This window comes from Rhinolophus ferrumequinum, chromosome 22 (assembly GCF_004115265.2).
Source record: "Rhinolophus ferrumequinum isolate MPI-CBG mRhiFer1 chromosome 22, mRhiFer1_v1.p, whole genome shotgun sequence".
In the NCBI taxonomy this organism is placed as follows: domain Eukaryota; kingdom Metazoa; phylum Chordata; class Mammalia; order Chiroptera; family Rhinolophidae; genus Rhinolophus; species Rhinolophus ferrumequinum.
This window is the reverse complement of record NC_046305.1, coordinates 1682643-1696254: the sequence shown is the minus strand read 5'-3', so window position 1 is coordinate 1696254 and position 13612 is coordinate 1682643. Positions and strand designations below refer to the sequence as shown.

At 51.7% G+C, this 13612-nt stretch overlaps 2 protein-coding genes across 4 annotated transcripts; both read right to left on the bottom strand.

The window, feature by feature from the left end:
- Positions 1-110: 110 nt before the first annotated feature.
- LOC117015351 (histone H4) lies at positions 111-1773 on the bottom strand. The gene has a single exon (XM_033093959.1). The coding sequence runs from the start codon at positions 1765-1767 to the stop codon at positions 1456-1458; it is 312 nt and encodes a 103-aa protein (XP_032949850.1). The 5' UTR covers positions 1768-1773; the 3' UTR covers positions 111-1455.
- A 3843-nt stretch (positions 1774-5616) lies between these two features.
- Positions 5617-13042, bottom strand: HFE (homeostatic iron regulator). Of its 3 annotated transcripts, none has more exons than XM_033093897.1 (6): positions 12881-13042; positions 9809-10072; positions 9343-9660; positions 8271-8463; positions 8039-8152; positions 5617-7196 (listed from the first exon to the last, which is right to left on the bottom strand). In XM_033093897.1, exons 1-6 carry the CDS (start codon positions 12978-12980, stop codon positions 7160-7162), a joined length of 1026 nt encoding a protein of 341 aa, XP_032949788.1. In that variant the 5' UTR covers positions 12981-13042; the 3' UTR covers positions 5617-7159. The 3 variants fall into 3 exon arrangements, with proteins under 3 accessions (XP_032949788.1, XP_032949785.1, XP_032949787.1); XM_033093894.1 differs by having other exon boundaries at positions 8271-8546; positions 12881-13040; XM_033093896.1 differs by having other exon boundaries at positions 8271-8546; positions 9343-9618; positions 12881-13037.
- Between the last annotated feature and the right edge of the window lie 570 nt (positions 13043-13612).

Sequence of the window (13612 nt, the reverse complement as noted above, 5' to 3'; positions counted from 1 at the left end):
TTCCAATGCTTGTATAACACAAGCATTAATAGTTTCTATACCTTACCGAGTTTATTGTAGAGGCTACAGCAATCTTCGAAGGGTGTCAGAATTTACTTATTCTCAGGGATGATGCTCCTGAGGGCTCTCTGATCTTAATCATGTCTTTTTTCTTTAACTGGCCATACTTAATTCTGGCTGTTTTACCTGCCCTGAATTTTCCATTTCCACAATTAGCTCTTCGGACTTGTACACGGACTGAGAATATTTTGTTTTATGAGTACAAGTAATTGTGAGCAAATTGTTTACGTCAGCAGGAAATTAATAAATTGTAATGTGAACTTAAAATTTAAATGGCTTACATAGACTGAAAAACATCATTTAAAAATAAACTCAAAAATCAGAATTCTGATGCTTTACATGTGCTTTTCAATTTTGACCTGGAGAAAAAGAGCAAGTTTAACAGTGTAATTAGTAGTCTTAGTTAACAGGTAACATATTAACAGGTTAACAGATTAATAAGAAACATAACAGAACTACTCCATTATTTTCAACAATTTAAAAACTTTTATGGTATGTCATTTTATAGGGGGAAAAAATCACATACGCCCTGTTGCGCAGGAGGGGAGCTTCTCCTTTACACAGGCAAAGTTCGGCCCTCGGGCTTGGGCTCCCGGGGAGCTACAGACTTACAGGGAGAGGTAACTTACAAACTGTTGGCCTCAGGCTTAGGGAGGGACCCAGCCTGAGAACGGGACTCAGCAAGGCCTAATAGCGCCATTTAACCGCAAGGACACCGGGTTTGGGGTGACGGCACTCAGCCGGTGCCTGGAGAGGCGGGTGGGGAGACGGCGTGGGGGAGGGGCAAAGCGTGCCGATCCTTCCTGACATCGATCACAGCCAACATACGAGGAATGAACGAACACCCAGCGTTTTACTGGCAACGGCGGGTTTCAACCATCTTGGGTGCATGTGGGCTGCCGGCAGAATCCTCGCAGGTTTCTGTAGTTTGTCCGTTTATTGGACCACCCAGGCCTAACGAGCCCGATGGGCGGTGCTTCCGAGACTTCCCGTCACTGCAGACTGCCTCTTTGGCGGAACCGCTACCCGTAGCTGACTTCAGAGGCAAGGGGTGAATGAAGGGCCCTGCCAGATCAATTTCGGGGCTCTCAAATTTTGACCTCTCCCGGGAGGCACAGAGTTGCCGCGTTCCTGCCTGTCCCCTTAAGAAACCTTTACCCCATACGCCGAGGACGCCACTGGACCAGGGTCCTCCACGCAAACTTAAGACTATTGTGGAGGAGCCATCGTCCAGTCCAGTCATATTTGTTGAAGGTAAGCAAACGCTAACATTAAAGCCAACATACAATCACAGAAATCAGCAGAAACGCAGCGCACAGCTCTTCCGAGAGAAAGTGGGCGGCCCTGAAAAGGGCCTTTGGTAGGGAAAAAAGTAAGATAGTGAATACAAATGATTCAGCCGCCGAAGCCGTAGAGAGTGCGGCCCTGGCGCTTGAGCGCGTAGACCACGTCCATGGCCGTGACCGTCTTGCGCTTGGCGTGCTCCGTGTAGGTGACGGCGTCTCGGATCACGTTCTCCAGAAACACCTTCAGCACCCCGCGGGTCTCCTCGTAGATGAGCCCAGAGATGCGCTTGACGCCGCCGCGCCGAGCCAGGCGACGGATGGCAGGCTTAGTAATGCCCTGAATGTTGTCGCGCAGGACCTTGCGGTGGCGCTTGGCGCCGCCCTTCCCGAGCCCCTTACCGCCTTTGCCGCGACCAGACATGGCTGCAGTAAGAGTGACTGTTGAAACCAGACACAGCCCTTTAAATAGAATTGTTGCGGACCTGATTGAAAACATCACACGCTGAAGGATTTCCCCCCAATTAGGTCACCAAGGGGGTGGAGTAAGGGAAGGATATTAACATGTCAGTGTTTTGATTGGCCAGTGAAACCTCGCTGTGTTTCTTCTGGAAGGGGTGGTTCAGATTTTACTGCAGTGAAAAGGTTGTTTCTGTTTTGCGTTGCATTATTTTATTTCAGCATGTATTTGTAAATTGAATGTGTTCTTCAGCTCTAAGACGCTGAACAAAGAGGTCCACTCAATATTTCTTTTTATTTCCACCTATTAACTAATAAATTATGTAATAGTTCTTTGGGGAAAGTAGAAATAATGTGTAAAGGATGTTGGATTTAGAGAACGAGGGACTTTCCCTCAGTCCTTTTCATGTTTCTACTTAAACTTATGCATTCTGACAACCTTCTTTGTACCGGACAGTGTATAAGCCTAGTGACAAAGCTCTGGTCCTAAGGGTCCTGGGATTTGAAAGACGGAAATGTAGACAATTGCAAATTAAAAGTTCTTCCTTTTCTTCATTATCTGGATTCCAACATTTATTGGGTAACTCCTTTTTATGGCAAGTCCGAGATGGGAACCTAAAGCTAAGCTTGGATCAGCAGTCACCCCGGGTCCTCGTTTTGGCCTGCTGCACCATCTCACCTGCCTGTAGTTCCCAACAAGCTCCGCTTCCCTCCTTCATTAATCCCTTTCAACCTTGTCCAGTTTCAGAGATCGGCCCCTATCTACTGGAGAGTTGGGGATTAATTGTAGGTAAGGCTAATACTTCATTAAGGTCATTATGAAGCTTTCAGGGCCACACCTGGGAGGCCTCTGAAGAGATGATTGGTGTTTTAAACAAGGCTAATCCCATGGGAGGCGGGAAAAGGCAGAACAGAGCAGAATTGGGTCTGAATATAGCTTGAAAAGAGGCATATCTCAAATCAAAAATTTCTCCTTAGTTTTCTGCTGCAGTTGTCGCAAATTTCCACGGTAGGAGTCACTCTAGTTAGAGCAAAAAGAAAGAAAAGGAACACCCTCTTCCCATTCTGGTTAATAAATCAATGCCTATTTTGGGAACTTAGAATGATACTATGGCGGGAGAAAGACCACATACTATATAACCTCAGACTTAGGTGAACAGAGAGAGGAGACCCAGAGAGTGAGAAAAATGACTCAGAGGAGGGCGAGAGAGCTCTGAATGGCCTATGGGTTGTAGCACTTCTGAAATGATTCAGTGGTTATGTTCTACCCCAAATGGGAAGTTTTTAGCTTCTTGCCTTTCACCACTCCCTCCCCACCACACACACTTTGTAAGAGGAGACTTGGCTAGAAAGAAGTGTCAAACTTTACAAAGTAAAAGTGCAAGGTCAGAGGTAAAACTGAAATCTCAACATGCTTTTGAAGTCATAAAAATATGTAAAAATAGAATGTATACAACATGGTTCCTTTCTTCTATTCCCTTCTAATTTCCCCTCTTCTAAATTTTTCTCGGTGACCTTGACTCAAAAAACATGAATGTCAGAACAGAAATATTTATAAGGTATACACATGTAGATTTGTGTAAAAAACGGATCCTTCCCCCGTGGGCAGAGTACAGGTATTGTTTGGTCATGTGATTTGGGAGAGGGCAGCTTACTCTAGAACTGATAAGGTGGTTGTTCTCCTGCCTTTCACCCTCCTCTTACCCCCAGAGTGAACCTGGCTGTGGCACCCCATTCATTCAACATGTGACATAGTTCCCTCAGATAAAACCCCTGGGGATGAGTTGTGGATAATTGGACACATGACGTTTTCAAACAAAAAAAAACTACGATGTTAACCAAACACCTTATAAAGATATGAAATGCCCAGAACCACCCTCACTGACTAAGTCAATCATTATCAGAGATGAAGAATGATATATATATATATATACAGAGGGGGCCAAAAAAATGTGTACACCTTTTAAGAAAGGAAAAACCTGTATTAAATTTGTAATACTCAATATATACCAATAACAAAATATGAATACAGGTCATGTGCATACATGTTTGGCGCTCCCGGGATATGCATTTCTGAATTCTACTCATTCATTGTTAGTGTGGTTAGAAAACAGTGGTAGCTTACAAGAGCCTTCAGCATGTTAAGGGAACTTTGTTTTTGAAGAATGCGTTAAGTGCACACTGCACTATAACACCGTATAATTATTACAGAAAATAAGAATTTTTGCCTGTACCTCCCTTCAGGCCTTTACCAACTGTTGCATGTTGTCTCAAAGATGGCCAGATTGGTTTTCCTTCTGTTCCGTTTCCACTTCAGGAAGCTAAACAGCGCTGTGATTCACACAGCTCTTGAATAGTTTTCATTTCCTCAGATTTCCACGTGCTTTTCTCCACCAGTGATCTTCCAGTGTCCCACTCTTTGTCTTTGTCCCAATCCCCTGGGGAAAACCCGCAGCCCAGTTCTTTAGTTACATGACACTGTGACATGTTTGACTGTGGCCAGCAGATGGCACCATTCTCCGTACTACCACGCTGTGTGCGGGTGGTTTTACCAGAGATGAAATAAGGTACAGAATTTAAAATGTAGGTCTTTGATTTTTCCAACATAGTTGACTTTGAGGACTAATAAACGAGGCCAGAAAAATCAAGCTAAGACACACTGATAGATAATGGAGATTTGTAACTTCAGTTATAAAAAAGAAAATTAGCAGGTCATGGGTGCCGATGGTTAATACATGTGAGACTGTGTGACTAGGGTGTTTGAAACGTCAGCTTGTGGGAAATAACACAGTAGGAAACAAACCACTGCCTAATGAACTGTAACATGTCCTCCAGGGGGTAGGAGAGGAAGGGCAGCTTTTTGGCAGTTGGCTTTGAGGATCAGATGATATTTAAAGAGAAAGAATTTGTCAGTGCCCCTCCAGCATGGTTTGGAGGGAAAATTGTTACCAAACTCAAGGGGTTGGCCGCTTGGGGTGTCCTATTCAAGGATGAAATGGGGTTGTGTTTAGGTAGTTTTATTTATTTGTGACAAGTACAGGACACTGGGGATACACATCCATAGCTGTCTCCGGGAAGTGGGAGGCTCAGCGGTGCTTATACACACTATTTGGTTAGTTACATGTTGGTTTCTTCCTGGCAGTAGGCTAACCTTATCCAATAGATTCTAGGTCAAGTTCATCCTGTTACAGCTGAGCCTGCAAAATACTGTGCTACATTTTAACATTTAGCAAGAATAGCATTTAGTGAGAACCGCCCAGACCTTGAGACCCTTGTTCTATCTAACAAAAATGACCAAGGTGTTACAAATTAGATGGCATTTCTAGGGTGAAGAAACACAATTAATTCAGCTATCATACTTTAATGAAAATATTCCATAAAACAAAATGTAAAAAAAAGTTAGAAGCCATATAAATGTCCCCAAAATGACATAATGATTAAATATATACATAAGATGGACAAATACATCAGAAAAATCGTGCAGTACACAGCACAATTCATCATGCATTTATTAAAATGTATGTATTTGTAGCTTTCATGTATTTTAATATAGCAATAATGCTGAGAGCAAGCACACATTAGTAATAGAGTTTGTAATTGGCTAATGGAACAATAGCTTCAATTTAATTCATTTTCAGTTTTTCTACAATAAGCACGTTATCCATGTAACATTTGCAACCAGAAAAAAAGTTTAAAAAAATAGTTGACATCTTTTTGCCCAAATTCGGTACCTACCAAACAGACTTGTGAGCTATATTTGGCCTCTCGAGCATCTGTCCTTCCAGACAGAATGCCCCGTGCCACTGCTCTGCAACCACACGTGTGTGGCAGGGTCAGGCAGATCCCCCCCCAACCTTCAGGGTGGTCAGATGACTCACTTAACCAGACTCTACTCGTTCCCGAGGGGCTGGTCAGACTAAATGTTTTGACAGCTGGGGATGGATGAGAACCAAACTCTCAGGGCACCAGGAAGGTGCCAGCTACCCTCCGGGCCATTTGGCGGCTACGGTTTTACCACATTTAATGAGTTTTCCCAGTTCATGGAGGTGAAATGCCACTGAGGTTCTGAGTCCAGGGGCCCTAGTGGGGGGAGGACACTGTGAGGTCCAACACAGCCACTCACCGACACCAATGACAGTCCTGTCCTGGCACCTAAGAGGCGTGGCCGAGAGGGCAGACTGCTGGTGGCAACAGAACAGCTGGGGAGTCACACGCCGGGTCCTTCCCACAGGCCTGTGAAAGGGAGCACAGCGGAAGCTGTTTTCTGCTGGCTTCCCTTCAGCGAGTCCAGCTCACTGAGAACAAAGACAGTGAGGCAGAAGACTGTCTGGTAGGCACGCCTTCCTCCTGCATCACACGTCCCGGCTGGGAAGGCAGTGGGTGGGAGAGGGGGTCCGGGGCACTCGGACGCAGCTCGAACCTGGCAAGCTGTGAGACGCTCTGTACTTCACTGTCTTTGTTTGAAGAAATGAGGATGACACTACTTCACATCAAAGAATTCTGCTAAGAATTACACGAGACAATGCATGTAAGTGGGTGCTCCAGACGCAGTCTGGATCCAAGGACGCTCTTTCTTTTTCATGTGTCAACCACTTATCCTCATCCTCATCGTCCTTACTGTCATTTTCATGATCAAAACAAGGAAAGGGTCAGCAGAGGCCAAGTAGAGACTGGTTGTGCGACTTGGAGTCTGGCATCCCAGGGAGGTGCTGGAAAGGCAGGCCTGGCTGACTGAGGAAGCCTGAGGGGCACCTCTGTGCACGAGGCAACAAAGGGACCCTTGGCAGGACACGTGCCACCCACTTTCTGGAAAACTGTCCCAGCACACAAACATCCAGGAAACCTGGACGGGAAAGGCGCCCCTGTCCGCATGCGGTCGCACAGGGTACGGGCTCGACAGCTACACGTGCCCCAGGTCACTGTCTGGTGGAAGGGACCACAAGGCTGGGTGACAGATGACTGACTGGCTAATAGAAAGAGAGGGGATTACAGGGAAACTAGAATGGGTGCAGGAAGTGCCTGGATGTGTGCAGAATTCCGGTGGGAGTCCGAGAGACTATGTCCTGAGGAGAAGGTTCATAGCTTTTCTCACGCTAAGTTAAAAAGACTCACGAGTCCCCAGGTAAAGGAGCCCGGTCACAGAGGTAGGAGGTGAGAGGCTGTGGGCGTGTGGAGTGGGAGGCGATCCAGGAAACAATTGCAGCGTCCACGTGCAGCCTGAGAGTCCTGAGAGCCAGTTCTGGGGACAGTGCCTACTTGTCAGGCCCAGCCCTGTCCTGGAACAGGAAGGGCTGCACACATGAGCCCTACAGCCTTGCAAGGTGTCCTCCCCACCGGGTCTGCTGGCCGTCCCTCATTCAAGGTCGGCTAACATGTACTCCTGCGTGGCTCCCCCTGTAAAGACAAGACACCACAGGCTGGGCGCCAGCTTGTCTCCTGCCTGCAGTCAGTGGCCTTATCCACCACCGCTGCTCTGACCAGTCCCTTTCCAAGGGCCCGCTAGATCTCAAGCACCAGGACCTCTCCTGTCCTCAGCTCCCCACCGGCCGCCCTGCCTTCTGCCTCATTCCTGACAACTCCCCACACTAGGGAGACTGTCCCTCCTGGCTATGTCCCTGCCCTGACTCCCCAGTGCTCATGACAGAAAGGCCCCGGCTTTCTGCGTGCCCGTCTGTCCCCACAGCGCAGATGTCCAGGGCTAGAAATGCAGACCTGATGACTGACAGGCACCCCAAGTCAGGGAAGGGGTGCACGATGGTTCCAGCATGCCCATGCCCCACCTGTGTAGACCCCCCCCAGTCCTCAGCCTCACCCAAGGAAATCCTGCTGCTTCTATCCCCAACTAAATGGCCATTCCTTTTTTTGTCTCCCCACGCGTTTACTGCCTTACGACTGGGCGTGGGAGGGGGGTTGGGTCACCACACTAGCTGTGTTACTGACTTCACTGCCTACTGTACGTGGGTCTGAGAATGGCCGGTGGCTGAACCTCAAATCCCCTGCATGACCTTCACCAGCACCTTGCAAAACATAGGGGCTCAGAAGATGTTTATCGAATCAGGAGCTTTCATTCCAGGGAAACACGCTAATCCCTGCTCCGGGGCAGCGGGTCTCCAAAAGAGGGAGAGAGAAGAGGCTTCTCAGGGAACCCAGCCCCAGCCCTCTCTGCCTGCTCCCTGCAGGGGACCCATGTGTCCTGGGGGCAGAGGCACTGAAACTCCCTGTGTCTTCTTACTCACGGGAAGCCTGCCTTTTCCTCAGGATTCTGAACAGAATTCCAACAAAGAGGATGACGGAACAAACGGTGATCCCACTGATGACCGCAGTGACCTGGGAGCCGGACAGCGAGGACTCTAACACAGCAAAAGTAAGTGAGTGCCTGTGACAGCCACCAGCCCACCGCAGACTGTCCCCAAGGTGTCCCACTCCGTCCCGCCCACAGGATATCTTTTCAGCCCCTGGTCCCTGTACCCCAGGTGGCAGTGAGGGGCTGCTGCAGGCCTGGGTGTGTCACATGGCAGGTGTATCTGTGCTCTTCCCCAGGGGGCGTGGCCACAGCCACCCATCCCTGGTAGGTCCCGTCCCCACTGGGCAGCACGTCCCCAGGCTCCACGTCCTCGGCGTTCACTGGCTGCCTGTCCTTCCACCACCTCATGGTAATGTTCTGGGGGTAGAAGTTCAGAGCCTGACACCGAAGAGTGGTCACGGCAGAGGCCACATGACGAGTCACCTTCACCAAAGGAGGCACTGGCGAGGGAGGAGGAAGGGACAGGAGAGGGGAGCCCTCTAGTCTTGCCAGGAAGACCAGAACGGCCCTGCCTCCCATACAGGTGGGAGGAAGGAGCCACCCTGGTCAGACAAAGCCAACTGCACACACCAGCGTGTGCCCAACACATGTCCCAACACTCTGCTCTGAGGGGCTTACATGGCGGACAGTCCCAGGTGTATCAGCCTGTCCTATCCTGTGGCCACCTGCATGCCTGTTGGCCATGCCTTCCATGCTTTGTTACTAGGCTAAGTTAAATCAGATAAAATTGTCCTTTACAGATCACAAATGATTGAACGTTCAGGACCAGCAGTGTCACCTGGTTCAACCTGGTTCAAGCACTCTTGTAAGAGGGGGCCTTGTAAGACAGCCAGCCTGCCGTGGCCACGGGGTGCCCTGCGAAAGTAACCTTGAACCCCCAGGCTTCTGCTCCTCTGACTGGCTGTCTCCCTTGGTCATTTCTTGCCTTGGTGTTCATGGGATAACTGACATCTCTGATTCCTAAAAGGCATAAATGCATGCAGGATTCTGGGTTAAGTCAAGAGACCACAGATACTTCTTCTTTGGCCACATACATGGAGAAAAAAATTAAAGCCACGACTGATGGCTGTATCAGACGTATCACGTACAAGGCGGAGACCTAGGGTGGAAATCTCAGACCTCAGTTCCTTCCCAGCGTCACAACCTCAGACACCTTGAAACCCCACCTGGGGGTTCAGCCCTGCCCCTACCCGCTTCGTCCTTAGAATGTGGGTGCACGAGGTGCTCCCGCCATACCTTGCCGGTCCAGCACCCCTGTGCCCAGCTCCAGCAGCCAGTGCAGCTGTTCAGGGCACTCCCTCTCTAGGTAGGCTCGGTTCTGCTTGGCCCGAATCTTGCTCACTTCCCACTCCAGCTTGGTGGCCTGGGCCCTCGGCTCTGCAGCTCTCCAATCCAGCGTCTCGGGGCAGAATTCGAGATGGTCCTCCCCGTCGTAGCCGTACTTCCAGAAGGTCCTGGTGCTGTTGTCCTCTCGTACCTCACAGCCTAGGACCACCTGCAGGGTGTGGGACTCTGGCAGCACACCAGAGTGTGTAACGAAGCACACCTTTGTTACTAAAATCAAAGGAGCAGGTCTCTGTCTCCACCATCTGCAGGGACTGAACAACCCCAGGAAGCAAACTCATCTCCCCGCTGCCTGCCAGGACCTCAAAAGCCCAGCTCTCTCCCTCTAGGAGGCAAGCCCCCTCTGCCCCCCACGTACCCTTAAGGTGATTGCAGTTGTCCATGATAGTCCCCAAGTCCACTGTGAACATATGGTCCCAGCCCTTCAGACTCTGGCTCAGCGGCAGCCACAGTGAACTGGAAGCCCTATCCAAGACCCATGGGGCCCGGGGCTCTGCTCGGCGACTCTCGTGATCGTAGGACACAAACAACTGGTCGTCCACGTAGCCCAAGGCCTCAAACAGGGGCAGCCCAAGGTCAGGCTCTGAGGCACCCATGAAGAGGTAGCGCAGAGAGTGTGATCCTGGGGAGACAACAGGCCTCCGTGGGCCCAGGGGACTGGCCGGCCCCATGTCTTCTGCATCAGCTCCCACCCGCAGCAAATGGGCCCAGAATGAGCAGTGAAGCCAGTGCCTGCCTCCCCTCCATGTGACAGTCCTGTCCGCACCCTTCGTGTGCCCTCTACTCGCTGCCCGGGATTCATCCGATTAGGGCAGGCTCCCTGCAACCCCACAGGCCCTAGAAAACCCAAGGTGTGTCCAGCTGTGGCACTGAGCTCAGGAAGTTGGTGCTCGGAGCTCATGAGAGTCAAAGCCAGAGGAACGTGCTGCTGGGTTTTCACTGTGTCCTCTCTAAACCCTTTCCTGTGTCCAGGTGGTTGTTAAATGCTGGAAGGTCTGCTGACCAACAGCTCAAGCAAGCTTCAGCATCCAAACAGCTTCAGAGCAAATACAGAAAGAGCCCCAGGAAGCCAAAAAGGACCAAACAGACCTCCAGGCAAGTGAGTGTCCCCAGCGGCCCCTCAGTTAGAGTGGGGAGTCCAGTGGTGGATCCCAGTGTCTGGCACAGCGTGGCAAGGAGGACGTGCTTAATGAAGACTCATTGGATGAATACAGGGTGACAGCTCCTACGTGACACCCCTAGTTGGATGGCTGATGGGACTCTCAAACTTGACAAGCCCCAAGCTGCTCTGACTTCCCCCCAAGTGCTCTTTCTTCTGCCTTCACCATCTCAGAGAGGGCATCACCCATCACCCGGAGCTCAGGCCCATGAAATAATTAAAGGACAGCGTCGCCTGTGACTCCTCTTTGTGTCGCACAGCTTACAGGTCTTTCAGCAGCTCCTTCAAAACACCCGGAAAAGCTGCCCCCCCACCCCCCCACGGCTCTGCTACCCGCCTGCTGCCTGGAATACCGGCTACTTCCCCGCTTGTTTGCAGCTCTCCCTGCCCCGCTTTCCACAGAGCAGTTTTGCTAAAAGCTGTGACAGCTCATGTCACTCCTCGGCCAGGATCCACACTGCGGCCCCCGAGGCCGTGGAGACTGTCCTGTGGCTCCTCTGTGGAGCCTGTCACCGTCACTGTCACCGAGTCTTGTCCTCTGGCCCTGCATCCCTGGAGCACCTGCGTCCTTGCTCTTTCTTCAACACAGTTATTCTTAACTGGGAATTCTTAAACCAGGTCAGGGGACATTGGCAATAAAGGAGATATTTGTGCTTGTCACTCCCATGGAAAGGCTATGGCATCTAGGGAGTGAAGGCCACGGATGCTGATACACACCCAGCAAAGCACACGGCGGTCCCCACACGTCAGGAGTGCTGAGGCTTCCCCACCCGCCAGGGCCCTCGGCTTGTCCAGGCAGTGCTGCTGGCAGGCAGCGTCTGTCACCCTTATTTCCGGCAGGACTCTCTGCTCAAAGGCCGCCTGCAACAGTGGCCTGTCCTGACCTGTGCTCCACGTGCCTTCACAGCGCCCATCACCTGACGTTCTCGTTCCTTTCCTTCCTTTGCTTATGGTTACCCCTCCACCAGAATGCACAGTGGCAGAGGGCAAAGGCTTGGCGCCTCTCCCAGGGGTCTGGCACAGCGCACATGGCTGGTGCCCCCTTCCGGGCGAACGAGGAGAGCTCCAGTCCAACATCAGATTCCCGGATTCAACCGCTATTGCAGTGTGACGTTTAACAATGGCGGCTATGTAGTGGGCACCTGGGTGGACTCCTGCGCAGGAGCTCAGGGTAACATCACCACCAGAGAGCAAACCATCTCATTCTCATCATCTGTACAAGTGGACCACTTCCCACCTGCCCTCCAGGTGTTGCCGAGGTTCCGTGGTCACTAGTAAAATGCTGACCTGTGCCCGACGGTGAAGTCCCTGCCAACTAAGGTTAGAAAGAGCAGTGGTACTCGCCTGGCAGGAGAAAACCACGTTGTCCAGATCTCTGTAACCCGGAAAAGTAATTTAACCCGCGAGGGCCAGTAAAATCAGCATATGAATGTCTCCTACCTGCGAAGGCTAGAGTCTGTAAGATCAGAGCTAGGAAGGTGATCTAAAACTGAGGTCATTACTTAGATGGTAGTTGTCATCTTTGTGGCGTCCTTCAGTAAAGGTCCTTTAGTTACAGTAGTGTTTAACATCACAAATCAACGCCACTGAAAGCCGGAACTTGACTTCCAGTTCAGAAGAACAGGTGAGTTATTTGTCCTAGCAGAGTAGTGTCGCAGAGACAATAAGGCTGGGGACAGATCCCTCTCAGGGGCCCCCTCCCCAGGGATCAACGACAGGGGTGGGGCTGGGGTGGAATTCAGATCCCAGCCTCCCTCCTTACACAGCCCCCTCGCGCACCCCCAAAACTCCCCAGTGCAAGGGGCCCTGAGGAGGACACCCCCGTGCTCCCTCCGCACTAGCGGCGCCCGGTGTGGAAATGTCGAGGGGTGCTCCGGACGCAGTGACCCCGAGTGAAGACTTCCTGGTCGGGGGAGGTGACGGGAAACAGGACACAACCGGCAGTGGAGACAAAAAACCCGAGACCCGAGTCCAAGGACCTGAAAGCCAAGCTCGGCCTCCAGGAGAAACGGAAAGAGTGACATTTAGAAGCGTCAGGTGAGGAAGGGAGAGTGCTGCTCCGCGGATTGGGGCCAGTGGGGTGGGGGCCAGGCCCCGGGCGGGAGGCCGCGGAACCCACCCGCGCCCCACGGCCTGGCTCCTCCCCGGAGAGCCCGCAGCCCCTCCCTCTCGCTGACGACAGCTAATTTCGCTCCGTAATTTCGCTCCGGGCGCCGGGTGCTACCCCCGCGTCCCCCGCCCGGTCCCCGCGCGTCCCCCGCCCTCACTCACGCGCTGGGCCCTGCGCGGCTGCGGTCCGCACCCCCAGCAGCCGGAGCACCGCCAGCGCCCGGAGCACCCGCAGCAGCGCGCGCGCGGTTCGCGGGCCCATCGCGGCCGCACCGCGCGTCCCCGGGCCTTTCAGCCTGGGCGGCGGGCGGGGACATAGGGCGGCTCGAGGCGTCACCCTGCAGCCATCGCCGAATGAAAATCCATGACCAGTGTGACCCTTTTCCGGCCACTGGTGGAAAGAATCGCGCCTCCTGCACGTACCCTCGCCCTCCTACCGCCGCGTGCGGAACGCCCAGCGCCCAGCTGCCCAGCGCCCGGCTGCCCAGTGCCCCGCCGCCCGCCCAGCGCCCCGCCGCCGGGCTCTGCACCCCCAGGGGACGCTGCTGACAGGGGAAAGGGTGTTTAACGAGTTTCTTATAGAGCTAGATATTTACATATTGAATAATTTAAAAGTTCAATTTTACATTTCAAAAGTTTCATCTTAAGTTCAAGGTGCCAATCTTGTTATTCAATTTAGAATAATTCGATTTCATTATTTGGTTAGAATTAATTGAATCATAGTGTTGCGGAACTCACGGGGTCGGCCGCTTGGAGTGTCCTATTCAAGGAGACAGGGTTGTCATTAGGTAGATTTATTTACCTGTGACAAGTAAAGGACACTGGGGGTTCACATCCACAGCTCTGAGTCCCGGAAGCGGGAGGCTCAGCCGGAGCTTATACACACTATTTGGT

Coding starts and splice junctions, on each gene's coding strand:
- HFE (XM_033093894.1), bottom strand. CDS start 12,980: ATGGGCCCGCGAACCGCGCGCGCGCTGCTGCGGGTGCTCCGGGCGCTG. Junction 10,073..12,880: donor AGCCGCGCAGGGCCCAGCGC/GTGAGTGAGGGC, acceptor TTGTCTCCCCAG/GATCACACTCTCTGCGCTAC. Junction 9,661..9,808: donor CAACTGCAATCACCTTAAGG/GTACGTGGGGGG, acceptor CTTTGATTTTAG/TAACAAAGGTGTGCTTCGTT.
- LOC117015351 (XM_033093959.1), bottom strand. CDS start 1,767: ATGTCTGGTCGCGGCAAAGGCGGTAAGGGGCTCGGGAAGGGCGGCGCC.